This window comes from Orcinus orca, chromosome 17, assembly GCF_937001465.1.
Source record: "Orcinus orca chromosome 17, mOrcOrc1.1, whole genome shotgun sequence".
In the NCBI taxonomy this organism is placed as follows: Eukaryota; Metazoa; Chordata; class Mammalia; order Artiodactyla; family Delphinidae; genus Orcinus; species Orcinus orca.
Genome location: NC_064575.1, coordinates 72,568,059 through 72,593,837, shown reverse-complemented (window position 1 = coordinate 72,593,837; position 25,779 = coordinate 72,568,059). Strand labels below are relative to the sequence as shown.

The window sequence follows — 25,779 nt, the reverse complement described above, 5'->3', positions numbered from 1 at the left end:
TCTTCTGACGGGAAACCTCTGGTTTAATTTCTCATCTCTAGAGGAGCTGCTCTCCTAAAGGGAAGGATACCGTAAGTGGGGGGTTGAAGCTTACGATCATTATGCCGGTGATGGTTGAGTCACTGCATTGATTTGGGGAGGTTTCACATGTACACAGACTCAAAGAGGTTTGGCCACTCCCTGGCGTCCCTGTAAGTGCCCGGCTTAGCGTGATGTAGTAATTAATGGGCATTTGCCAATGGGGGTGGAGATTCTGTCGCTGAACAGTGCCTTGGAGACCTGCCCTGGCACTCTCAGCTTCGTTTTATCAATTTGTGTTGAGAATGAGAAAGCATCCTCAGAGCCCATGCAGGTAGTTCCGTTGGCACCTTGCTCCTGGGAGCAGGGGAGGTGTTGAGTCTCTGACCACAGTTGGGTTAGATGGCGCTAGGCGCCCAGCCCAGTGGGTCCAGCCAGAGCAGAAGGCAGGAGCTGGGCATTGGAACACCCTTCACCTGCTCCCCTCTGTCCTCTTTTTGTGCCAGTGGGTTGGCCTCTAGATTAATAAGCAGCACGACCTGACCTGTAGACACTGGGAAACGTGAACCTCTAGGGTGCCTGTCAGCACCATCCGCTGGGGAGCATGGTGGCTCCGAGCCCGTCGTGGACATTTTGAGGCTGACCACAGCCTTTGGTTCAAGCTCCTTGGGATTCAGAAGGTCACGTGCTTGTCTTGTTCATCCAGGTATCCAATTTGCCTGACAGTCACCAAATATCTCCTGTGTGCCGGGCACCATCCTAGGAGCGTCTGCCTGTGTTAACTGTGTAGTCCTGCCAACAGCCACGCAGAGTGTTGTTACCCCTGTTTTGTGTGGAAATGGAGGCTCAGAGATGTAACGGAATTTGCCCGAGTTGCACAGTTATGTGACCTGCAGGTTGAGGATCTGGAACCAGGGTTTCTGGCAACTGGTCCAGCACCCTTTCTGCACCGCCCTGGCCATAAGGTGCCCCTGGCAGAGTGTTCTGGGGAGCACTCTACGTAGAAGAAGCATCTGAGGTGTTTTGGGAGCCTAGGTCACTCGCCTGACATGGCTGACATCGGTGAACCCAGAGCTGCTCAGCCCGGTGCTCCTTTTGGCATTTTACAGCCGTCCCCAGGGACTGTGGCCTCTGTCTGTCTTCCTGGGGTCGACACTCAATTTCGAATGGAAACGCTTGGAGCCAGGAGCCGCAGCTTTAAGTCCTGATGTGCTTGGGGTGCTTTGGCTCAGTCTCTGAGGGGTCACCACCTGTCCCCTGTCCGTCCCCACTATGTGTGGCGCTAAACAGCACCTGCATGTCTTGCAAGCAGAGAGTGAGAGTGGTCAGAGGGGGAGCAGGGATTTGCGGTTCCTCAAAGGCTTTTCTAATGTGCAGCGTCATTCTGTGTGTGTTTCTAACAACTGACACATTAACAGAGTATTGTGCACTGACACTGCTTTCTAAAAAAAAGAAGCTGTGTGTTCCAGCCTTGCTGTGCGTGTGTGGGTCAGGCTGAATGAAGCGGGCTTTCTGTCTCCAGTAATGTCGAGGGAAGCGGAAGGCAGCTTGTTGGGATTTACTGAAATCTGAAAGCCGGTACCCAAGATATGCTTGACTAGCAACTCCAGGGTAGTTTTAATAAACTCAGGGATACTGCAAAATTTAACTGAGAATTCTATTTTTTAAAAAAGGCATTACAGCTGCTTCTAAAGCAGAGGGGAAATTTAAGGAAATTGTACACATCACACAGGCCAGAGGGTAGGTACAGTCTCCTGGAGGAAGTAGTGTTACCTTAATTTGGGTGGGAGGAAGGAAGCAAACGTCTGAAAGGGGGCGATCCCTCAGGTACACGGATGCAAGTGGATGCCACGTGGCAGGATGTGTTCAGAATTCTCCCGTTTTCCTCCACTCTGCTCTTTTCAAATTATGCCATGTGTGCCCAGGAGTCATGGACCACGTGTGCAGCTAGGCTCCTGCCTAGAACCGTTCACTCCATCAAGGCAAGGAGTTCTTCAGGAAAAAAATGAGTAGAAGTCAAAAGAAAATACGAACCTGCAGTCCTGGGGTGATTTACTGGTTCTTTTTTCAAATTGAACACATTTGAGTTACAGGAACCAAAATAAATAGTCCTGATAAATTACAGTGATAACTGATTTTTATTTATAGTTGACTAAGCACTATATACAGAGGTACACACACACAATATCTCATTTAATCTTCATCTGATAGATATTATTAATCCCTATTCTAAAGATGAAAAAAAGTTTGAGGTTTAGAGAGATTAAGTCCATGGTTCCTTGACTGGGAAGTGGCAGAAAAAAGACTTCAATCTGAACCTTCAGACTTCAGATCCTGGATGGCTAACCAGACACCGAGCTGGGGAAGTGGCCAGAACCTCCACCACGGGGCCTGGCCTTGCTTGGGCTCCTCGGAGCTGCATGCATTGTGGAATGCCTTTTCAGTATCTTGCTCTTGCAGGATGGGAGGCTAAGGATCTGTCCTTTTGTAGGAACATTTCTTTGGCGGGTGAAAGGGGTGGACAGAAACACGGATCTGGCTTCCTTGCCAGTGAATACAGGGACACTTCCAGGGAAATAGTAGAGAAGACGCAGACTTCCTTATACAAATGGGATGAGATTGCAGTTAACAGTGAAGAAAACTTAAAGCAGATACCTGGGTGGGCCCAAAGCACTATCCTGGGGGACCCAGTTACATGGAAGAGAGATGGTCATTGTCACTCATCCATTCAGCACTTTTAAACACCTGCCACATGCCAGGACAGGACCAGAATGTCACGATGTAGTGGTGAGCTAACAGGCAGTCTCTGCCTCTGCTGAAGGTTAGGAGCTGGGAGCGGTTTCCCTGGCCGACACCGGGAGACTGGCAGGGACTGGATGGTTAATAAAATCAGGCTGAAGAGATGTTTTCGCAAGCCAGACCTCCTTTCCGTGATGTCCCAGAGGTCGCCAGGGTGCTTCATTTCTCCCTATGCGGCCACTGGAAACATTGCCCTAACCACTGGGATTCACTGCCTCAAACCTCAGAATCACTCCCCAGGCAGAGAGACCTAAAATCATGTCTTGTGAAGATGCAGCTTCATAGCTGGAAGCCACCCACATCCAGAAGTTGCATGGGATGAAGGAAGTGAGTCCAGGAATTAGGGCCATTCTAGGCAGACATGGAGCAAAAACCCAAGTTGGGGGTCAGTCCTCTTGCAATAACGCCTGGACACCTGAGAGATGTAAAAGTCATGGCATCCCTTGGGCCCTGGGCCTATGGCACAGGAAGAAAGGCCCTAGAGAACACAGGGAGTCCAGCGCCTTGACCACACTCCCCTGAACCAGGCACACACACAGATGGTGGGGTTCTGGGGGCCTTGCAGTCCGGCAGGTCTGGGGCTCGCTGGGTCTCATGCTTCCTTTCCAGGGCTTGGAGGCCTCTGTGTTGGTGCAGCTTTGGGGGAAAAAGTAACCCTAACCCTCTGCTTCTCTCATCCTTCCCTCTTCTGTATGCATGTCTGTCTCTCCGTGCGTGCCCTTCTCCCCTCCTGCCCCCCCCATCTTTTTATTTTTTATGACCGTCCTTTTTCGGTGGTGTGTGGCCCCTCCCCGGCTGCAGAACTCGTCCAGCTCGGCCTCCTCTGAAGCCTCGGAAACCTGCCAGTCCGTGAGCGAGTGCAGCTCGCCTACCTCAGTCAGCTCAGGCTCCACCATGGGCGCCTGGGCGTCCACAGAGAAGGTGACCGGCTGGGGTCCCAGCCTCTCCCCCATCCCCTGCCAGCTGCTCCCCGCACAGCCGCAGGAACCTGGAAACTCAAAATCTCCACCAAGCGTGGCCCCTCTTGGGGCCAGAGGGAGGGACAGGACTGAGGGCTTTTTCCAGAATGGGTGCCTGGCCCTGAGCAATGACCCTGCGGTCGTCCAGAGGGAGAGAAAGGGGTATGGGGAACTCGGAGGTGTGAAGGCTTCTTCCCAGGACATGGATGGCCATCCGTCTCCCCCCCTTCCCCTCCCCTGCACCCCACCCACCATGGCCGCCTCTTCACCGTGCCCTTGGATGTGACACTTCACTGCGTCAGAGGCTGTGTGCTTTCCTGCCTTTTAGTTGCCATCACCCCACCCTTCACCCTGATTTGGAATCTCCTGAACAGTGATGATTTTGGAAACCTGGACTGAACAGCTTTCAGTTGACGCTTTTGAATTTTAAAATTTGCACAATGAGATGAGCGAATCACCGTCACTGTGAAATTATTAGTGAAATAATCGAAAACCATTGAGAGCATCACCCATTAGGGACACGGATCATTTCCAAACTATTCTAAAATGTAGATAAAATATTTCCCCAACTGAATACTTGGTGTCAGATATGCAGGCATTGTTTGCACCGTAGCTAGCGCTTTTCTCTCGCATCCTGGACCATCCATGAGTGGCAGAGCCCTGATGTTTGTTTTATTTGCAGATATTCAGATCTCCCCCATCCCTTGAATGTCAATGCCATCTTGTATCTCCACACTCATCCTCTTATATTAATTTTTTTTCCCTTTTTTCCTCCCTTTTTTTGTTTGTTTCCAGTTGTCTAACGGGTTTTCTCACTATAGTTTATCAAGCGAGCCCCACGTGGGGCCCGTAGGGGCGAGCCTTTTCCCTCATTGCCTGCCCGCCTCCCGCCTGCTCCCTCGGGCCACCTCTGTCCACCTTCCAGACTACGCTCATTATTACACCATTGGGCCCGGCATGTTCCCGTCATCTCAGATCCCTAGCTGGAAGGTTTGTGTCTCTCCGCCCTCCTCTCGCCCTCTCCCCCGTCCCTCATTGCCTCTGTGCTCACCCCCCTGCTGCCCCACGATTCTCACCCCACCCCACCCCACCCCACCCCTTTCCTCTCACACTCTGCCTTCTTCCCCATAACACCTCCTCCCTAAGTAAATTCCCACTGGGGAGAACCGGAAAGCAGCAGGCAGCGCTGAGACGGGTATGTCCACACGGAGCTGAGATTGGAGGAGCTCCCTTTAGGAGACCAGTTAACCCCTGTTAGACCCCAGTAGACCCAGATGCGGCATTGCAGGGAAGTCGCTCCCAAGTTGTAAGTCCAAGTTCTGCCCTCCTGGGGGTTTCCTGAGGGTGTCACTGTTACCAGGGAGGGACTCTCCTCCTCGGCCATGTTCCCCAGACTGTTCCCTTAAACCCTTACTGGGCCATGGTAACAGAACCATGCCCCAAAATACGGTTTGGCTTATTATGTTTTATCTTAAAAGTACCTGCAGACTTTATTTTTAGTCTTAAAACATGTTTGCTTTAATATAAAAACGAAAAGTTTTTATATTATTTCCTAGCAAGTCTGATTGATGCCAGGAGGATGTTCTACCTTTATTTGGAGAGGAGGTCCCTAACTTGAATAGTAGGCCCCTAGGCGGCCCGCCATCTCGAGCAGGCCTTGACTGCCTCCCTCACAAGTGGTGCGGACCCCTCAGAATCTTTCTTCTGGCCCAGGGGCCTTCCCTTCCTCTGTGAGGACCTCAGAGAGTACATCCTGAAACGCCCTTTGGGGCAGTTTCCCAGAAGTGAGGTTCAGCCTCAGGGAGAGTGGCTGAAGTACCTTTAGCGCCCCCTGGTGGCCACTCCAGGCGAGTGAGGTCATTTGAGCTGCTAGGCCCCAGCGGGGGGCCCCAGACATGGGAAGGGAGGGCCTGGTCCCTGGGGATGTGCTCTCCACTGGCCGGTGCCTTCAGACACCATAGGCAGTTGGTCAGTTGTTTGATGGCTGTAACTAAGAGTGTCCCTCAGGCTACCTGCCCCCTTGTTGCGGGTTTTCAGTCTTTGGGCGGATGTGAGGAAAGGGCAGGTACCCAAGGGACCCCCAGAGGATTTTCTGCTCCCTTCTTCTAGTGCCGGGTGAGGGCAGAGGAGGGGCTGCTGGCCTGTCCCAGCCTGAGCTTCCCCCGAGGGGACCAGCTACCTTCTGTGGGCGGGCAGCTGTCTGGAGGCTTCTGTGGCCTCCCGGTGGAGGCAGAGGCCCTGGCACCTGACCACACTTGTTCCACTTAGGACTGGGCCAAGCCAGGACCTTACGATCAGCCTCTGGTGAACACCCTTCAGCGCCGCAAAGACAAGCGAGAGCCAGATCCCAGCGGTGGAGGCCCCGTCGCAGCGGGAGGCACGCCCACCGCTGCCGAGGAGGCTCAGAGGCCGCGGAGCATGACCGTGTCGGCCGCCGCCAGGGTGACGCTCTTGTTCTCTACAGCTGGCTGGGCCCCTCGAGACCTGGCGGGGGCCACGTGCTGGCCAGCAACTGGAGGGATCTGAGCCCCTTTCCCCTACTCCCTGTTACAGCGTTTAGAAGGCCCCCAGGGAAGGTCTTGTATGGGAATTAGACTCTAGAACTTTCTAGAGCCTGGGTAGGGTCCAAGCAAGTTGGCGGCCCCCTGGGCCCACAGACAGTGGTGGTCACGGGAGCAGAACAGGAGTCCTGTTGAGGCCCCCACTGGACGAGGAGTGCAGAAAGGCTCTGGGGGTATCAGACAGGGAACTCGCGGCCCCGGTGGCTCATCTGTCTCTCTCCTCCCACCTGCAGCCTGGAGAGGAGATGGAGGCTTGTGAGGAACTGGCCCTGGCCCTGTCTCGGGGCCTCCAGCTTGACACCCAGAGGAGCAGCCGGGACTCGCTTCAGTGCTCCAGCGGCTACAGCACCCAGACCACCACCCCCTGCTGCTCTGAGGACACCATCCCCTCCCAAGGTAGGAGAGCCTGAGCTTTCCAGCCGGGCTTCCTGAGCAGTGCCAGGTGAGGAAGGGGGCCCTCCCCGCTGGGAGGAGGCAGACGTGCGAGAGTCCGTCCAGCCACAGTAGAGCATCTTGGAATGCTCTGGAGGGCTCGTCTGTAGTTGTCGGGTCACTGCCATGCAGCAAAGTGGCCAGATTTCACAACTTGGTTTCTCACCATCAGGGTTACAGGGATGTCCCAATTTGAAGGCAGACAGATGCTGTTAATGATAACATCATTTGTGTTTGGCACTTTGTACCAAGCACTTCCTTTATTTTCCCATTAATTCTTCACAATCGTTTATGTCACAAGCCTGTTTATCCCCATTTTACATACATGGAGACTGAGGCCCAAGTTCACACAATAAGCAGCAGAGCTGGAGTTTGAGTCGAAGGTCTGTCAGAGTCTGAAGCCCAAACTCCAGCCAAATTCTCTATGAACTTGCCTCCCTCACCGCCCTCCCCAGCACACACACACACAAGCCAGCAAGATGGCAGGCCAGCCGCTAGGAAAGATCTATGAGAGCTGACCAAGCCTGTCAGCAGTCCTTCAGTCCAAGTCTCTAGGACAGTGGGTCTCGGTGGAGGGCCACTTTGCTGCCCAGGGGACATTTGGCAACGGCTAGAGACATTTTTAATGGTCACAACTGGAGGGCGTGCTGCTGGCATCTGGTAGATGGCCAGGGATGCTGCTGACCACCCCCTCATACAGCACACAGCTTCACCCCACCACACAGAACTTACCCGAACGTCAGAGCGCTGCTCTTCAGAAACGAGCTCTATGATGTTCAGTCTGTATGCTTCCCCCTCCCACGTGACCCCATTTTTGGAGAGAAAGTGAGCACCCCTCACCGATGGAACCTGTCTCTGCCTTGTTTTCGGAGACTCGTTACCAGTAGCTCCATTGCTTTTCTAGCCCTCGCCTAACGAGTTGATCATGAGGGAGGTAGTGAGGTCTGTGATGGTCCGTGTGGGGCTTGTCTCTCAAGTCAAATTCCGGGCTGGAGGGCTTGTAGAGGTTATTTCCTCTTGCCACCCCCTTTATTCCTCCCAGAGGTGCTCAGAGGTAGCCTCGCTGCGGCCTGGCGGTTTTGCATTCTTCACCGCTCAGCGGTGTTTGAGTGCGGGCCTGCTGTGTCCAGCGCTGCTCTTGGTGCTGAGCGTTCCCTTGGTGAACGAAACGACGGTCCCTGTCAGGGAGTTCTTAGATGGTGAGGGCTGCTAAGCCTGGCCCGGAAACCCCGGAAGGCTTGGGATGAGATTGCGGGTGAAGTACCTGGCCTCTGGGGCCCTTTGTCCGCCCAACACAAAAGAATCAAAGAGCACAGCCACTGCCTCGGCGATTTCTAATCGGATCCTATGATCAGTTTCAGATTACGATTATTTCTCTGTAAGTGGTGACCAGGAGGCAGATCAGCAGGAGTTCGACAAATCCTCCACCATTCCGAGAAACAGCGACATCAGCCAGTCCTACCGACGGATGTTCCAAGCGAAGCGCCCAGCCTCAACTGCTGGCCTCCCCACCAACCTCGGACCTGCTATGGTCACCCCAGGGGTTGCAACCATCCGACGGACCCCTTCTACCAAGCCTTCTGTCCGCCGGGGGACCATAGGAGCTGGTCCCATCCCCATCAAAACACCTGTGATCCCTGTCAAGACCCCTACCGTCCCAGACCTCCCTGGGGTGTTGTCAGCCCCTCCAGATGGGCCCGAGGAGCGGGGTGAGCACAGCCCCGAGTCGCCGTCCGTGGGTGAGGGCCCCCAGGGTGGCACCAGCATGCCCTCCTCAATGTGGAGCGGCCAAGCCTCCGTCAACCCTCCTCTTCCAGGCCCGAAGCCGAGCATCCCCGAGGAGCACAGACAAGCAATTCCAGAAAGCGAGGCTGAAGACCAGGAAAGGGATCCCCCAAGTGCCACTGCCTCCCCAGGCCAGATTCCAGAGAGTGACCCTGCAGACCTGAGCCCAAGGGATGCCCCGCAAGGAGAAGACATGCTGAACGCCATCCGCAGGGGCGTGAAACTGAAGAAGACCATGACAAACGACCGCTCAGCCCCGCGCTTCACTTAGGCTCTCTTAGGCTCACAAGAAATGCTGCCAGTGGGGAACGAACTGTCTAATTAATAGACCTAGTTTGTCTTGATCCATTCCAATCTGTAATCAAACAAAAGATTTTGTAGGCAACTCAGAACACAGCTCTTTTGAAAGTACTCGACACCTTTAGATAAGAATTAAAAGCAACATATGTAACTGACATAACCTTGATCTTTTAATTTGTAAGTATTGAGTTTTCTTTCTGCACATTTTAATCTTAAGTTTCCCTTTTGATTTTTCTGAAGGTGCCAAATTCCATTTTTTACAAGTCTTTGTAAAATTTTAAATGCATAATAAGGGGGGGGGAGGTCGGGCAGGGGAACCACGAAGTAGTAATTTCAGAAAAAAGGATAACTATACTTAGCTTTTTTTCTTTTCTTTCCTGCAAGCTTTTGTAGATGCATTGTAGTAGTCTGGCTTAGACACAAATTCAAGTTAGTGTAATGTACAAACAAAATGGGTAAGGGGTAAAAATCCTTATTCAAGTATACTACATTCGGAATGAGGAAAGCGGGAGTCAGCTGATGCGCAACATTAGGAGTGAGGGAACTCTGGAAATGGTAGAGGCTGTGTTGGGACTGGGGGGAGGGTCGCGGGAGGGGCACACTGTCAACACAGCCGATCCTGTTACATTTAACAGTAGCCTCGTAGGTTGAATTTCTAGTAGCTTCATGGTAAATGCATCCGAATAAGCCACACTGGGTTGCAGTGTTTGTTTCTGCAGGGTGTTTAAGGACTTCCTTTCTCCCACGATCGCTCCTGACTGCACACAGCACCCACCTCCAGTCCCGTGCATGCTGCCGCCACCGGGTAGACATAGAACCCCCCACTTCAGTTACCTGTCTGTTAGTTACACCCACTTTCACTGAATCCAAACACATCCAGAAGGGTAAGGCAGTTTTAAAAATGTGAAAACATTTAAAAATGATTGATAGCAGGGAATTCTTAGATATAGCAAATGCCTTTTACTTAACTGTGCCTAGCAGGCTGGGCGCGTTGAAAAGCCCAAATGTTTTGGAAAAACTGGAGCGGATTTAACAAGGGTAACCAGCTTGGAGTCTGGCAACTTGCCAATGTGTTTACCAGTCTGGAGGCTTGTTTTTCTTATCTTCTTTTAAATAATGGCAGTTAATTGGCTTCACACTAAACATTGGAGAGAGGAGGATTTATTTCTGTCACTGGGAATCTGACCACCATACTGTCCCTTTTTTTTTGTATTCTAGGCAGTGTTTTTTGGAATGGATTTCTGTCTTTTCTAAGTGAAAGTTAAATTTGTTACAATGCCCATCCCCTAAAGCCAGCAGAGATGTGTAGATTTAAAGGGACCACGTTTGAGGAATGCAATGGTGTTTAAAAAAGCCAGCCCCTTCGGGTCAGTTGAAAGTGCTCGTTTGGGACCGAACCTCTCAAGGAATAGGAGCCTGGTGGGTCCTGCAGATCTCTGTTGGCTCCAATCTTCAATTACATAATCTTCTGCTTTAATACATAACTGCACTGGATGTGAAAGAAACGTACCTGTATAGTCAGTGTTCTCTATATTAACATTTAACACTGCTGTGATTGCTCAAAAACATTTTATGTTACGGCTTTCAAGCAAAGGCATGATTATTAGAAATTGTTTAAGCTTTTTTTCTTTGAAAAACAAGCTCCACTTACAGAATATAAGCAACAGTAGTGCCTGTGGTTTAGCCCACCAATCTTGATGACTAAAAGTAGCTGATGCATTGTGCATATGATGCTTGAGATGGTTTTTGCAAAAGCAGAAATCACTGCAAGGTAATTACGATAGATAAAAGTGGTATTTTAAACCTTTCAAATAAATGGATGTAACTGTACCTTGGTACAGCTTTTCACTTGTTTAGTTTTTAAACGTTAGTATAATCTGAATAAATTTAATATAAAATGTTGCCAAATTCAATGTAGAAAGAATGTGACAAAACGCCTTGGGTAGTTCTGTTTGTGTTTTTGCATATTGTAAAAGCAGTGTCACAGCTAAAAATAAAGAAATCATTTCTAAAGGTAAATTATTGTGGTTTAGTTGCTAGTTTGTACTGAGAGTTGACCTCTCCCTGTGCAGTTTTTTGTTCTAAACTTGTATAAATAACAATTGTGTAACGTGTCTCCCTTTTACCTTGTATCAGTTGCTTCAGCCTACATTATAAATAAAGAACCACTAGAAAAAAAAAAGCCCTGCATTTCAAGTCTTATTAAAATTCAGGTGGAGGTCTTAGTGAAGTGTTAGAAAATGGACTGAGACTCAGATTGAGCTTAGTTAGAAAGATGACAACATCATTTTTGTGCATTTTAAGAACACTAGTTGCCTAAACAGTGAGTTACCAAGAACTAAAACTAGCTGGGCTTGGTTGAGCTTTAAAAATGGCTTTACCCTTAAAAAAAGAAACTTCAAACATTTAGAGTTCTGCTACCCTTACCTTTGTGTCTGCAGACAATCCAAGCTACGGTAGAGGGAGCAAAGCTGGAAAACTGCCTCCAAAATAAGTGTCACCAAAGTGTCATCTACATTGGATGCCATCAAACTCCACTCCTGAGAACCCCGTGAACTCCATGCTTATTTGCTGAATGCGTGCTTCTTAGAGTAGTCCTTTAATCAGAGCTAAAATTCCATTAGTGGAATCTAGAAAACAGAAAAGGAATCTTATGTCCTCAGTACTGGCGTGCCTCTTCTTGGCTTCTTATGCCCTCCAGTCACCATAGCTAGTTTAAGCCTTCAACTCAAGTTTGTTCAACTAAATCTTCAGAGTAAACCTTGTATCTGGTTCTGCTGCAGTTTTCCCTCGATTGCATGTGTTATCAATATGACTTAATGGGGAAGAACAGAATACATCTGACTACGTTTCAGGTACTTTTCTTTATATGCACAACCCCTAAGAAAACGACAGTGGCCCAGTCACCTGGCATCATGTTACTCTTCAGAAGAACACGTCAGTCATAACCATATGGAGTTATTTTATTAGGGCAAGTGTATGTCCTGTAACTTATTTCACTTGCGAGCGTGACTGGTGAGGCATCTTCCTCTCTTTCTCTACATGGGCTGCTCCCGGGGCCTGGTCACAACATGCCACCACAGTGGGGGCAAATCACCTTCCTTTCGGGCTGGGGGCAAAGCTTCAGTTCTGGGACCACCAAGCGGGGTTTCCTCCTGCAGCTGCTTAACCTAGAAGGGGGGGTAAGGAAGGAACAATTAGAAAAGGAGTTGAACTGACTGTCCAATCTCTCTGCTACAGGGAAGTGTCGGCATTGTTTCTACTGTGTCACATGACACACCCTGATCCTCACTACTGAAAAGTGTTGTTTGTATATACCTGCATTATCTTTTTTTTTTAATGTAGTGTCCTTGTCTCTTGTAACATTCTTTATTTTAAAGTCTATTTTATCTGATATGAGTATTGCTACTCCAGCTTTTGATTTCCATTTGCATGGAATATCTTTTCCCATCCCTTCACTTTCAGTCTGTATGTGTCCCTAGGTCTGAAGTGGATCTCTTGTAGACAGCATATATGTGGGTCTTGTTTTTGTATCCATTCAGCAAGCCTGTGTCTTTTGGTTGGAGCATTTAATCCATTCACATTTAAGGTAATTATCAATATGTATGTTCCTATGACCATTTTCTTAATTGTTTGGGGTTTGTTTTTGTAGATCCTTTTCTTCTCTTGTGTTTCCCACTTAACAGAAGTTCCTTTAGCATTTGTTGTAGAGCTGGTTTGGTGGTGCTGAATTCTCTTAGCTTTTGCTTGTCTGTAAAGCTTTTGATTTCTCCTTCGAATCTGAATGAGAGCCTTGCCGGGCAGAGTAATCTTGGTTGTAGGTGCTTCCCTTTCATCACTTTAAGTATATCATGCCACTCCCTTCTGGCTTGTAGAGTTTCTGCTGAGAAATCAGCTGTTAACCTTATGGGAGTTCCCTTGTATGTTATTTTTCGTTTTTCCCTTGCTGCTTTCAATAATTTTTCTTTGTCTTTAATTTTTGCCAATTTGATTACTATGTGTCTTGGCGTGTTTCTCCTTGGGTTTATCCTGTATGGGACTCGCTGTACTTCCTGGACTTGGGTGGCTATTTCCTTTTCCATGTATGGAAGTTTTCGACTATAATCTCTTCAAATATTTTTCTCTGGTCCCTTCTCTCTCTCTTCCCCTTCTGGGGCCCCTATAATGCGAATGTTGTTGCATTTAATGTTGTCCCAGAGGTCTCTTAGGCTGTCTTCATTTCTTTTCATTCTTTCTTTCTTTCTTCTGTTCCACAGCACTGAATCCCACCATTTTGTCTTCCAGGTCCCTTATCCGTTCTTCTGCCTCCATTATTCTGCTATTGATTCCTTCTAGTGTAGTTTTCATTTCAGTTATTGTATTGTTCATCTCTGTTTGTTCTTTAATTCTTCTAGGTCATTGTTAAACACTTCTTGCATCTTCTCGATCTTTGCCTCCATTGTTTTTCCAAGGTCCTGGATCATCTTCACTATCATTATTCTGAATTCTTTTTCTGGAAGGTTGCCTATCTCCACTTCATTTAGTTGTTTTTCTGGGGTTTTATCTTGTTCCTTCATCTGGTACACAGCCCTCTGCCTTTTCATCTTGTCATCTTTCTGTAAATGTGGTTTTTGTTCCACAGGCTGCAGGATTGTAGTTCTTCTTGCTTCTACTCTCTGCCCTCTGGTGGATGAGGCTATCTTAAGAGGCTTGATGGGAGGGACTCTATAACTGCATTATCTTTATGCCCACATTTTAACTCGGACACAAAAGCTGTTCTCCTTAAATGTTTTCCCATTCTTAAAACAGCAATGCTGAGAACAAACCCTCCTACCCCACCTCCTACTCATTAAGCAAAACCCTGACAATTACCATTCCAATTCCCCCTTGTTATGGTTCCCCCACCTCTTCTCCCCAAAAATGTTTATTTTTGTGTCTCAGCTAAGAGGTCTCCAAAAGCACTATTAAGAAGCTTCAATTTGAATACATTAGGGATGTTAATTTAAAAGCCCCCCAAATAGCAATGAGGACAAGAAATAACATGAAATCACAGGTACAAGTGTGCTCAGTTCTGCCCCCACTGCCCAGCTACCCCTTTTCCAGCGATCTCCGAGACCATCACTGTCCTAATAGAGGAGGAGACCTAAGACACCCACTTTCCAGATCCATGATTTTTTGAAGCTTCCTCCAAAAAAACCAACTCTGGATTGTGGCTAATCTGAGCCTCAAGCACATGTGCTGTTTAATAATGTCAAAGAGACGGAACTGGTAAAGGAGGAATGTTTTGGGGAGAAGTGGTTATCACAGTGACCACCTGCAGGATGAATCTGCTGCTCTCCATGAATCAATATGCCTTGAGTTCCCAAATGCTGACATACTTCTTAGAAAACACTGCCCTCCTTGGTCACAAAATCATGAATTTAAGTAACCCACTATCCAACCAGTGTCCCCTTCCAGCTCATTTGCTTAAATGCCCCCTTGAAAATAGTTCTTGAAACTCACAGATGCTGCCAGTTCACAGGTCCTCACACCCAACTTGCCCTTCTTTCTGCAGCAGCCTCTCTGTCTACTTCCCTCCTTTATCCAGCTAGATTCCATCACGACAATCACTCCCTCTCAAATAAGTTCCTCGTCACTCTTGACAGTGGACAACCACACCGTCTACCTTCAAACCTGCAACCATACAGCTCAGTATTGCTAAAAAGAAAAAAAAATACTGGAACAAACTGGTGTCACAACATGTTAATTATTCCCAACTTCACATGGGCCTTCACCACCACATGGCAATCTTACTACTATTCTCCAGCAAGCTCATCCTCTGCCCACAATTATCACACCTTTTCCACATTCTCCAAACATGCTTTGCCCACTTCCTGGCTTTTCCTGACTTCACTTAAAAAAGAGAAGCCATCACATCGAAGTCTGTCATTTCCCCATCATCAAAACTTCTAACCCAAATGTATTTATACACATCTTTTGTCCAATTAGAATGGAGGAAGAATCCCTTCTCCTTCCAAAGGCCCCCACACATGCTTGGGATCCCACCCCTCTTCTCAAAAACTTTCCTCTCTTCAGCACTACCAATTTCTCCCTCACCCCAGATCTAATCAGCATATACGCATCATTTATCTTAAAAGAAAGTAATCCCCCAGCCTCCAGTTACTGCCCATTTCTTCGTTCTCCTCAGGAAATCTTCTCAAGAGTCATCACTCCCTCCTGTTTACTCTTCCTCACCTTCTGATCAGTCTTCGTGTGATAGAAATGGCTCTAATCAAGGCCACTAATGCCCTTCCTGTAGCCAAAACCTTTGGATGTTATTTCTAGTACTCACTCTATTCCATCAAATCAAAGATGACTTGGCCCCAGCCATTCTTGTTTATTTTTTTTTGGCCATGTGGCACAGCATGTGGGATCTTAGTTCCCCCACCAGGGATCGAACCCATGTCCCATGCAGTGGAAGTGCAGAGTCTTAACCACTGGGCTGACAGGGAAATCCCCCGGCCATTCCTGAAACACTTTCTCTTGGATCTAAGGATCTCAAACATTTCTGTGGCTTTCCCTCCACTTCCTTTATGGGGGAGAGGGCACCCAGAAGAGACCCTCATTCTGTGGCTTTTAAAACAACTGATAACTCCCACATTTCTATTTTGAGCTCAAATCTCTCCTTTGAGTTGAGTTCCAGATTCATACATCCAAAGTTACCCTCTGACACCTGCACCTGATGTCTCACAGGATTCTCAAATTTAACATTCGTAAATTTAACATTTAAAACTGAACACTTGATTGTCCCTTTGATATCTGTTTTTTCCCCTCTTCCTTATCTCAATAAACACCACAACCATCCTCCAGATGTTGAAGTTTAAAACCTGGAAATCATTCTTGATTCTTCCCTGTCCTTCACTACCCACCACCCCCACCCCCCATCCAATCCCTCTTCACATCCCTGCAGACAATATCCTGAATTTACTTCCTTCCATATCCACTGCATCCACCCTAGTGCTAGTTGCCATAATCCTTGGACTAATCTACTGCAATAACCCCAAACTGGTCTCGCCAATTCTCCACTTGCCCTCTCCAATATATTTTTCACACTACAGCAAGATTGACTTTTTTAAAATATAAATCAGACATCATGAGTGGAAAAATACCCAAGGTGCTGGTGGAGAAGGTTAAGGGACTGTAGGGCAGAGCAAGGTCAGGCAGAGGACTATGGAGGGGAAGGAGGGAAGAAGCAAAATCAGAGAACAGAAAAGCCAGAAGACCAGGGAACACATTTTAACCTATTTCTAAGATGGCTGTAAATGTTACATTTAACACACTTGAAAGAGAAAGTACATCTGAGAGGCAAGGGGCCAGAGTAACTGTCGGAGCTGGAATCTGGACCTCTGCACGTGGGGAACCAAACCTCAGCTCCTTCCAGGTGTTGACCATGTGGGCCAAACTACATGGTAAAACACAGGCAAGACTCACCTCTCGCTCCCAGCTTTCTCTCCGCAGTTTCTTCCACTGCTCTCTCTTGGCAAAGTAATCAGGATACATTGCCTTCTCGGAAGGATGCCAGTTATCTAAGCACCACTCGGGAACCTGTCAGGAGAGGAAATCACGGCGTCATTCCACAGGACACATTTACATGTCAAGGGTAAGGCCTGCTCAAGAGACAGAAGACAAAAATCAAGGTGCATTTTTATAACCATTCCAAGTATCAGACTGTTTCTGACACTAAGCAAAACAGCAGAGGACCGAGACAAAGGAGAATGCCTTAGAGTGAAACAGCCTAGGGATGAAAAACAGCAAGGTCAGTCCAAAGAGAACTGGCATCATTCCTCCCCTACCTGAGTTCTCTAAAGATCCAACGTGGCTGTATGTTATTTGGAAATATCATTTAGAATACTAAGCACCAATTGAAATTGGTTAACTTTAAGGTCCAAAAATGAGTTATTTACCAATTCCTTTAGCACTTTGCTTTGCCGGAAAGTTTACTGCAAGACCTTGGCACTGAATTGGGAAAGAAAAGTCGTGATGGCATCTGGGAGAGAGAAAACTGACACTAACTGTCAGGAAAGAAATGTCCTAGCTGCCCCTAAAAGGGCAAGTGGTTTCCAAGGCTGAGGTTCGGGATTTGAGACACCTGTGGTCCTCACCTACCTTGTAACACTCGTACCTCTCATAGGAGGTACCCCCAGGAGACTCAGGGAAGATGTATGGCTGAGGATGCTGACAGTGCCAGAACTCTTCCTCTGCCTCCCTCAGCAGCTGGGTGGCCTTCACCATGTCCTTTTCATCCTTATGTTCATCAAACCGAGCTCTCATCAAACAAGCAAAGTACCGGTACTTGTCCCTTAAACCAAAATGATTTTGGAGATTAGAAATGGTATCTACTCAATTAGGTAGTATTACTGTCTGACAAGAGGCAGTACTTCCACTAACACCTTTCAGGTGAGTAGCGTGACTTCCCAGCCCCTCCCTGGACCCTGTCAATGGAGCAGCCACATCATTACGACGGCTTCCCTGACAGACCCCAAACACCAGCAACAAAAAGCTACTGTATTACTGATAAATACAACCTAACCCCTTTCCCTTGTCTCCTCTATCGCCTCTGTAGGCTCATTCAACATTCATTCAATGACAACTTACTGCATTTCCTCCTACCTTGTGCTAGGCACTGTGCTAAATTCTGGAGACACAAAGATGTAGAAGGCACGTATTACTGATACATGGTGCAAAGAGTGTTGCTCAAATCAGACAGACCTGGGTTTCAATTCTGACTGACACTAGCTGCCTGACCTTAGGCAAGTTTCGGTCAGGTTCTAGAAGAAACCATGGGCAGAGATCATTTACGGGGCTTTAAAATTTTTTTTTATTTTTTATTGTAGTTGATTTACAATGTTGTGTTAGTTTCTGGTGTACAGCAAAGTGATTCCGTTATACATAGATATATATACTTTTTCATTATAGTTTATCACAAGATATTAAATAATTGTTCCCTGTGCTATACAGTAGGACCCTGTTGTTTAGTTTATATACAGTAGTCTGTATCTGCTAATCCCAAACTCCTAATTAATCCCTCCCCCCAATTTCCCCTTTGGTAACCATAAATTTTTCTTTGTCTGTGAGTCTGTTTCTGTTTTGTAATTAAGTTCATTTGTACCTTATTTTAGATTCCACATATAAGTGATATTTATCTTTCCGTTTGACTTACTTCACTTAATATATAATCTCTAGGTCCATCCATGTTGCTGCAAGTGGCATTATTTCATTCTTTTTTATGGCTCAGTAGTAATGGGGCTTTGATAATCCAGGCCACAGATGACAAGGGCTTGAAGCAGGCAACAGTGATGGATGGTGAGAAGAGAAAAACATTTAGACTACAAAGTTACAAGAGTAGGCTATGGAGTCAGATAGCTTAAGACTATTTCAGCTCTGCAGTTCCTAGCTGTGTAACCTAGGGTAAATTATTTAAAGTCTTTAGGCCATGGGTTCCTCCTCCATAAAAGAGTTAATAACAGTATCTATATCTTAGGGTTGTCCTAAAGATTGGATAAGCTAAAACATATCAGCACACTTCAGACAGTGCTTGGTACATCCTTGGTGCCCAACGTAAGCTACGAACATTATTACACTGGGGAGAGAATTTACAAAAATCAGTGTCCAACGGCATACAAGTATGTATGTTGTTGGCAGAGGGGTAAGTAGGGAGTACTTGAAAATAATGCTAAGACTTAAAGCTGAGTGACTGTATTACTAGTAATGCCATTGGCTGAGGCAGGGAATTTGGGAAGAGAATCAAAATGAGGTAGTGAAAAGAAAAATACGTTCAGTTTTAGAGAACTGTAGGTAATCTAGCAAACAGCTGGAAATACAGCTCTACAGACAAGTGAGCATAGGTGGTAACTCAAGTCCCAGCGTTAGATGAGGCTGCCCAAAGTATACACAGCAATGACCAAGGGCCTAGGATGGACCCACACAAAACAAATAGCACTATGAGGGCAAATGGAAGGAAAAAAATCAGGCAAGTACCGAGAAAAAATGTCAGTGAGATTTAAAGAAATGACGAGTCAGTGTTATCACAGTAACTACTTTTATCCTTTCCTCCAATATTAATATTCTCAGATGTAGTTCAACAATACCTGAATGCCTGATGGCTTGACTTCCTTCATCTTTATGAAAGATAATTCTGTATGTTATCTGTTTGTTTATATGTCCATCTTCCTCATTAATCCATAAATTGCTACAGCTGAGAAAGAAGCCTTATTAACTTTTGTCAACCACCACAGAACCTGAATTGCAAATTTTCAGATGAATAAAAGAATTAGGGAAGTAACTAACCCTACAGCCTTGAACCTGGCCATCTTCCTGCCTAGCAAAGAGAAGTAGGTCAATGACTTTACAATAATCCCAAATATACAATCTGGGCTTCCAGGATCCTCTCCACAACTCTTCCAGATGTACTCAGTTTCCCATTGTTTAGAGGTTTTTCTCAGAAGCCCTTCTCCTGACACTAGGTTTTAGGATTCTGCTAAGGGCACGGAGGCCTGGCATTCATACATCTTGGGTTGTCACCCCACCATGCATTGCATCTACATCACGAAAACCTATATGTTTTAAGACTGTGTTCTAAGACTAGTCCCAGATGGACAGAGGGAGGAAAGAAGTAGAGAATTATGTGGGAGGTAAAGAATTCGGTGGGATGTGACGCTAATGAAAAGGACTGAATGAAGCTAAAAAGAGAAAAGCTGATGGGAGGGGTGATGATGATGTTTTGGAGTTAAGACACCTGAGTTGTAATCCTGGCTCAGCCACTTAACCAGCTGCTGGGCCTTGAGCAAGTCAGTCTCTTGCCTCTTACTTTAGCCTCTTATTTTCTCATCTATAAAATAAGGCTAAATAATCCCTAACACCCAGAGTTGTGAGAACTAAAGTACCAGGAACGAGAAAGTACCAGTACCAGGAACGAGAAAGTCACTAAGGAAGCTATTATTTAGTGAGCGCTGGAGGCATGACCATTTCCATGTTTGGCACTTCCTTTCTCTTAATCGTCATGCAACCCTCTGCGCTGGGTCCCGCATCCGTTTTCCTGATTAGAAAACTGAGGCCCGGGCCAAATAAACAAGTCTTCAAAGTGTCCCAGATGTGGGCGACGAAACCTGCATTCGAACCCGGGTCTAGGGGAGGGCTCCACGGGGCAAGGGGCCGCCTTCCCACCCCGTCCCAGAAGTCCTTGAGCCGCTCGGTCCCCAGAGCCTCTCAGCCTCTGTGGCGGTCCCCGGGGTCACCTCCCCGCGCCCTGGGTCCCCCTCGCCCACCTGTGGATGCACCACGACTCCAGGTGGCGCAGCGCCCGCTTATAAAGCCGCAGCACCTTCTGCTGGTGGGTCAGGTAGGCAGCCGGCACCGAGAGCGCCATGACTACCACTTCACCTTCAGCGGCCGCGGGGTATGCCGGGAAGCCGGACGCCGGCGGCGAGGGGGCGGGGCTTCCGGCGGGCGGGGCGACGGACGGCCGCTTCCGCTTCCGCCAGGGAGGAGCTGGGGCCGCAGTCATGAGTCGCTTCAAATTCGTAGGTAAGACTTTTCCCGGGTTTGGGGCCTTTCTTTCGGTTCCCGGGCCTCGCGCACCGCGGCCCCAGGGCCCAGGACGTGAGCTCTCCGGCTTTTTTTTTTTTTTTTTTTTTTGCGGTACGCGGGCCTCTCACTGTTGTGGCCTCTCCCTTTGCGGAGCACAGGCTCCGGACGTGGAGACTCAGCGGCCATGGCTCACGGGCCCAGCCGCTCCGCGGCATGTGGGATCTTCCCGGACCGGGGCACGAACCCTTGTCCCCTGCAAAGGCAGGCGGACTCTCAACCACTGAGCCACCAGGGAAGCCCGCTGTCCGGCTTTTTGAGGGTTGAAAGTGCACTCTGTGGAGGAGGGTGAGGGGAGGCCTCTGGGTGTCGGTAATGTTCTGGATCTCAGTATGGGTGCTGGCTTCACGGGTGTGCTGCTTTGTGAAAATTCACGAGCTGCGCAGTTACGGTTTATGCTTTTTCCAACATATGTGTTGTGTTCAATAAAAAAAAAAAAGGAAATAAAACTACTAAAAAGCAAACGAAAGGCCTGTCACTATGTTCTCCTCCATCCCACGTGCACCTCCCCGCGGTTTCCCGTTTCTTTGGCGGAGAGGAAGATGGCTTCGAGGGACTCGTTGACTCAGTAATTCATATCACAGTAACTGGGCGCCTCTGGTGGGCCAGGCACTGGCCTAGGAACACAGACACGGCCCCTGCTCTGCTGGCATCACCATCTGGTGGGGGAACTGGAGGACACACACAGTGGGAAGAGAAACAAGTTTTATACTTGGCAAGTACAGTAATCTATTTGGCATCGGTAGAACAAGAGATGGGAAATTAGATAGAAACTAAAGGAATAAGCATATTTAGTACCAGACTTAGGAAAGCCTGGGGGAGGTTGTAAGAGCTAGGATTGGAAGGGTGACTTGGAACTCGAATGTGTTGCTGAGTTTAATTTTCTGTGTATAGAGTAGAGCTTCACTGAAGGCTTTTGACAAGGAGCATTCATTAAGTAAATCATTGAATGCCAGTTACATATTGGGAGCCTTGAGCTATGGCATACAGCAGTGGGTGAAGCTGGGCATGATCCTTGTCTTTGTGAAGTTTCCAGCTACCTGAAGGTGGAAAACGACAGTGATCACGTCTCTGCTTTAGTAAGGTAGACAGCTGTTGTGTAGGTTTGGTGGGTCATAGGGACAGACAGGGAAGCATTTCAGAGCTTGAACAAGGGCACTGGAAAAGGGAGAGAGAAATGGAAGAGAGGTACATATGCAGCATTTAGCAGCTGAGTGTTTATAGCAGGTAAGGAAGAGTGAACAGTCAGAGATGACTCGGTGTTGGGATAAATACCTACCTAAACATGAAATGGAAGCATGGGTAGTTTGGCAGTGGGTGGGAGATATAACGAGATCCATTTGGATTAGGTTAAATTTGAGATTCTTACAGGACATCCAGGTGGAGACATTTACTGGGCAATTGGAAATGCCTGGCACTCAGGAGAGAGCTTAGGATTATAAACTTAGAACAGTTACTTTAGGCAGTATTTTTTACAGAGACATTGTACTAAGTATGTGGAATTATAAAGAATCTAGTGGTGCAGTTAGTTTTCAGACTGGAGAGGTATGTACAGTTAAAGCAAATGCAGGGGAGAATGTTTAAGTAGCACATTGTTAAAGTGCCACAAAAGAGGTTTTTAAAAATGCTGTGGGAGAGCCTGGGGTGGGGTTGGGGGATGGGAAGGTCATCAGAGGTTTAGACACTATCCAGGTGTGGTGTCTCTCAGCCTGTTTATTGCAATCTGTGATATAATTGATGGGGGAGATGGGGTAAGAGCCATGAAACACCTCACAAAAGACAATTATTTTTTTCTTTTAAAGGTTTGTGTTTGTATTGTAATAAAAAAACTAAATCCCTGCCTCAGGTTTTGTCTCCTTAAATCCATGCTCTGTGTAGCCTCCAGAGTGGTCTTTATAAAAACCAAGTCAGCTACATTTTTCTTGTGCTTCAAATCTTTCAGTCACTGTCCTCAGGACAGTTGAAGTGCCTTAACATAGCATACAGAGCTTTCTGTGGTGTGGTCCTGCCCGCTTTTCCGGCCTCATCCTTTTTATGCTCTATAAACACTTGGAGGTGCTGTTTCTTGCCTATGATAAGGTTTTAGAGTGGCAGTTTGGGGTTGTAATGTCCCCTCTGCCTCTAATCTCCTCTTGCCTGTTTGATTTTTACCTGTTCTTTAAGACTACATAACTCTACCCTTTACTTCACCCCGTTATTTTATAATTAAAATATGTATGTGCCTTTCCCACTAGACCACACTCTTTTAAGGCAGGTACTTGGTGGTATTTATCTTTGTTTCCCAGGGGCTTAGTACAGTGACTGTTCAATGGAAGTATGAATGAGTGGGTAAAACAAGATGTGTTATTTTAGTACTAAGTTTGTAAGAAAATTTATAAAGGAATCTCAACCAGATAAGCTAGAAAAGACTTCTTAAAGAAGGTGGGCTTAATTGGAACAATTTTTTTTTTGTATGCTCTCCTTCATTTCCACTCTCCTGAGGTAACCGGTGTCTAAAGTTTATATCCTTCCCATATTTTAAAATTTATACAGAATCATAGAAATATGCAAACATATTCGATGTGTTTTTTACAACAAAAATGGAATCATACTATACATTCTATCTTTGTTTTGTGACTTACTGATAGTTAATATTTATTCCATGCCATTTAAAAAGTTCTGCCTATGACCCACTAATCAAATCTCTGCCCAAAATAGTCATGAGCAGTACTTTGGAAAACAACATATTAGGCCCATGGACAATTGGTCCATGAACAAGCTTTACATGGAACAGTTGCATGAAGAATTAAACCAGTGGAGGAAGTTCCCTGGTGGTCTAGTGGTTGCAATTCGGGGATTTTATTGCCATTGCCCGGGTTCAGTCCCTGATCGGGCAACTGAAATCCCACAAGACGCCTGGCACAGCCAAAAATTTTTAAATTTAATAATAGTAATAGAAAAACCAGTGTTATAAGAGCAGCCTTAGATTTTGATTTAGGACAGCTGACTATCACCAGGTTGTAATCCTAAATTTCCCCCTTCTCAAATTACGTAACCAATGGCTGCCCCTTACAACTACAACCAGTGTTTCTAATGTGGGGAAGGAGGGCGGGAAGCAGATGTATTTGTGTTTTATGGGAAACATTGCTCCCTCCTAGAGGACACTTCAACATTGTGTCCTCGGTTATACTTGAGACTAATTTCTGTGACATTGAGTATCATACCACAGATGACTATATCCTCAGTCTGAAAGCAATAAGAATCTATGCTTAATCATTGCAAACTGATAGAACTTGGGATGGAGTGGAAGCTCTCTTTTCAGTGCTGGCTGGTTCATGCTCTGAAACTCACCCACCAAAGGTCACTTAAGGACATCACCAGGGGTGATGGGGTGGCAGCAGTGATGTGTAAATCTGGATGCATTTACAACATTTCTTTGGATGTCCTGCGTTTAACTTTGAAATAACATAGTGCCCTTTTAAAATTAAAAGGTATTTTATCTCCTAAATCTTCCAAAGTAAAATTGATACTCCAGGGAATCTCAGGGTGTTACATACTCTGGAATACCCCTCGTTTGAGAAGCATAGGTTTAAGGTGATTCCTATCTAGTAGCCTCTGCACTCCCTCCCACCAAATGAGCCAGTGAGCAGCTGGCAGTAATTAGTAGCAACTACCCCTTGGGGCCAACCAGCTGGGGGCTGTTAGGTATCTAAGATTTATCAGTAGTTGTGTTATTTTAATGGGATTCTGATCCTGCCCTGTGTCCCTAGAAGCAGGCTGATTGGGGCTGCTGGCCATCTCTTACAAATCCCATCTCGCTAGGGACTGGACCTTATTTTCTATTCCCTGTCTTGGATTCCCTTGAGCAACCTGGTCATTCATTCATTCATTCATTCATTCTACAAATATTTACTGAATCTCTGCTGTGTGCCACCTGATGTGCTAAATTCTAGGACTCAGTGGTGGGTAGAAACTAGGTTACAGTCTAGTGGTGGAGACAGCCTCTTAAGTGCACTAATGACTTTACCACAGTGACAGAGAAGAGGGCACTGAAGAAAAGGAATATGGTTCTCTGGGCATTTGATGAGGAACAGAACTTAGACTGGGAGGTCTAAAAAGGCTTCCTTGAGGAAGTGTCACTTGGACTGAGCTCTGAAAGATTAAGAGTTAAGTAGGCAAAGGAAGGCAGGGGGAAGGTTCCAAATACAACAGCCTGTGCAAACATTCTGTGGCAGGAGGGTGCATAGCACTTTTGAGAAACTGAAAGAAGACCAGCGGGTCTGGAGCAGAGAGAAATGGGGAAGGGGTTGAGGGAGGAGGGAGAATTGTACAGAATCAGCTAGAGGTTTGCAGAGCTAAGATCCTACCATGTTAAGGGTGTATCAGGAGTGACAGGTAAGAGTACCATGATCTGATTTATGAATGAAAAGAAACCTTCAGTCAGGTGGAGAACAGAATGAAAGGGGGTCAGAGTAGCATCCAAGCTGGAGTTGGTTGCTTCAGGTGTTATGGTGGTAGTGGAGATGGAAAAAAGTGCACGGATTGAGAGCTTAGGAGATAAAATCCACCTACTTGGTATATACAGATTGAGAGAGAAGGTGATGCCATAGATTGTCTTAGTCCGTTTTGAGCTGTTGTAACAAAATAGCACAGACTGGGTAGCTTATAAACAACAAATTTACTTCTCACAGTTCTGGAGGCTGGGAAATCTAAGATCAGAGTGCTGGCATGATTACATTCTGGTGAGGACCCTCTTCCTGGTTCGTGGCTGGTGCCCTCTTACTGTGTCCTCACATGGAAGAAGGGGCAAAGGATCTCTCTGGAGCCTCTTTTACAAGGTGGTCTTGTCCAAAACAATATCCAATCTGGAGCCATGTATTTGAGTGTCCTTCAGATTTTGAATCTAGCACAGAAATTGGCCAGCTTTCCCTTAAAGGGTCATATGGTATATATTTTTTATTTTGCAGGCCATACATCTGTTGCAACTACTCAACTCTGACCTGTCACTCAAAAACAGCCATAGATAGATACTATATAAACAAATGGGTGTGGCCATGTTCCAATAAAACTTTGTGAACACTGTGAAACCTTAGTTTCTTATAATTTTTACATGTCATAAGAGCTATTCTTCTTTTGACTTTTTTTTTCAACTTTTAAATGATTCTTACCTTAGGGGCAAACAAAAATAGACAATGGCACGCAGGCCGTAGCTTGCCAACCCCTTGATCTAGCGCATTTCTTCATGGCACTGCCTTGCAGAAGCAACTTGGTCTGCCATGTAGTGGTGGTTAGCTTGTTCTCTAATCGCTTTTATTTCCTGTAAACTTGAAGTTATATCTAAAGGC

The 25,779-nt window shown here is 46.8% G+C and overlaps 3 protein-coding genes across 12 annotated transcripts in view; 2 read left to right on the top strand and 1 right to left on the bottom strand.

The window, feature by feature from the left end:
- The window catches only part of MTSS1 (MTSS I-BAR domain containing 1), a 159,380-nt gene extending 148,344 nt beyond the window's left edge, over positions 1–11,036 (top strand). For 2 of the 7 annotated variants that reach the window (XM_004265329.4, XM_004265328.4), the window contains 4 exons: positions 4,572–4,766; positions 6,045–6,218; positions 6,571–6,733; positions 8,125–11,036. In XM_004265329.4, the coding sequence (XP_004265377.1) occupies positions 4,572–4,766; positions 6,045–6,218; positions 6,571–6,733; positions 8,125–8,825 (1,233 nt within the window). In that variant the 3' untranslated portion in view covers positions 8,826–11,036. Of the gene's footprint in view, positions 1–3,618; positions 3,739–4,571; positions 4,767–6,044; positions 6,219–6,570; positions 6,734–8,124 lie in introns of all 7 variants that reach the window. The other 5 variants (XM_012531456.3, XM_033419824.2, XM_033419826.2 and 2 more) reach the window with 3 other exon arrangements.
- Positions 11,037–11,799: 763 nt separating this feature from the next.
- On the bottom strand, positions 11,800–20,304 carry NDUFB9 (NADH:ubiquinone oxidoreductase subunit B9). Of its 2 annotated transcripts, none has more exons than XM_012531457.3 (4): positions 20,137–20,304; positions 16,979–17,171; positions 16,304–16,417; positions 11,800–12,024 (listed from the first exon to the last, which is right to left on the bottom strand). In XM_012531457.3, the coding sequence occupies exons 1-4, from the start codon at positions 20,235–20,237 to the stop codon at positions 11,893–11,895; spliced, it is 540 nt and encodes a 179-aa protein (XP_012386911.1). In that variant the 5' UTR covers positions 20,238–20,304; the 3' UTR covers positions 11,800–11,892. The 2 variants fall into 2 exon arrangements, with proteins under 2 accessions (XP_012386911.1, XP_049556508.1); XM_049700551.1 differs by lacking the exon at positions 20,137–20,304 and adding an exon at positions 18,033–18,168.
- A 14-nt stretch (positions 20,305–20,318) lies between these two features.
- The window catches only part of TATDN1 (TatD DNase domain containing 1), a 38,058-nt gene continuing 32,597 nt past the window's right edge, over positions 20,319–25,779 (top strand). For all 3 annotated transcript variants that reach the window (XR_004480962.2, XM_033419836.2, XM_033419837.2), the window contains exon 1: positions 20,319–20,395. Coding sequence is in view for 2 of the 3 variants with exons in the window: in XM_033419836.2 (XP_033275727.1) it covers positions 20,374–20,395 (22 nt within the window). In the remaining variant the exon portion in view is untranslated. The remainder of the gene's footprint in view (positions 20,396–25,779) is intronic.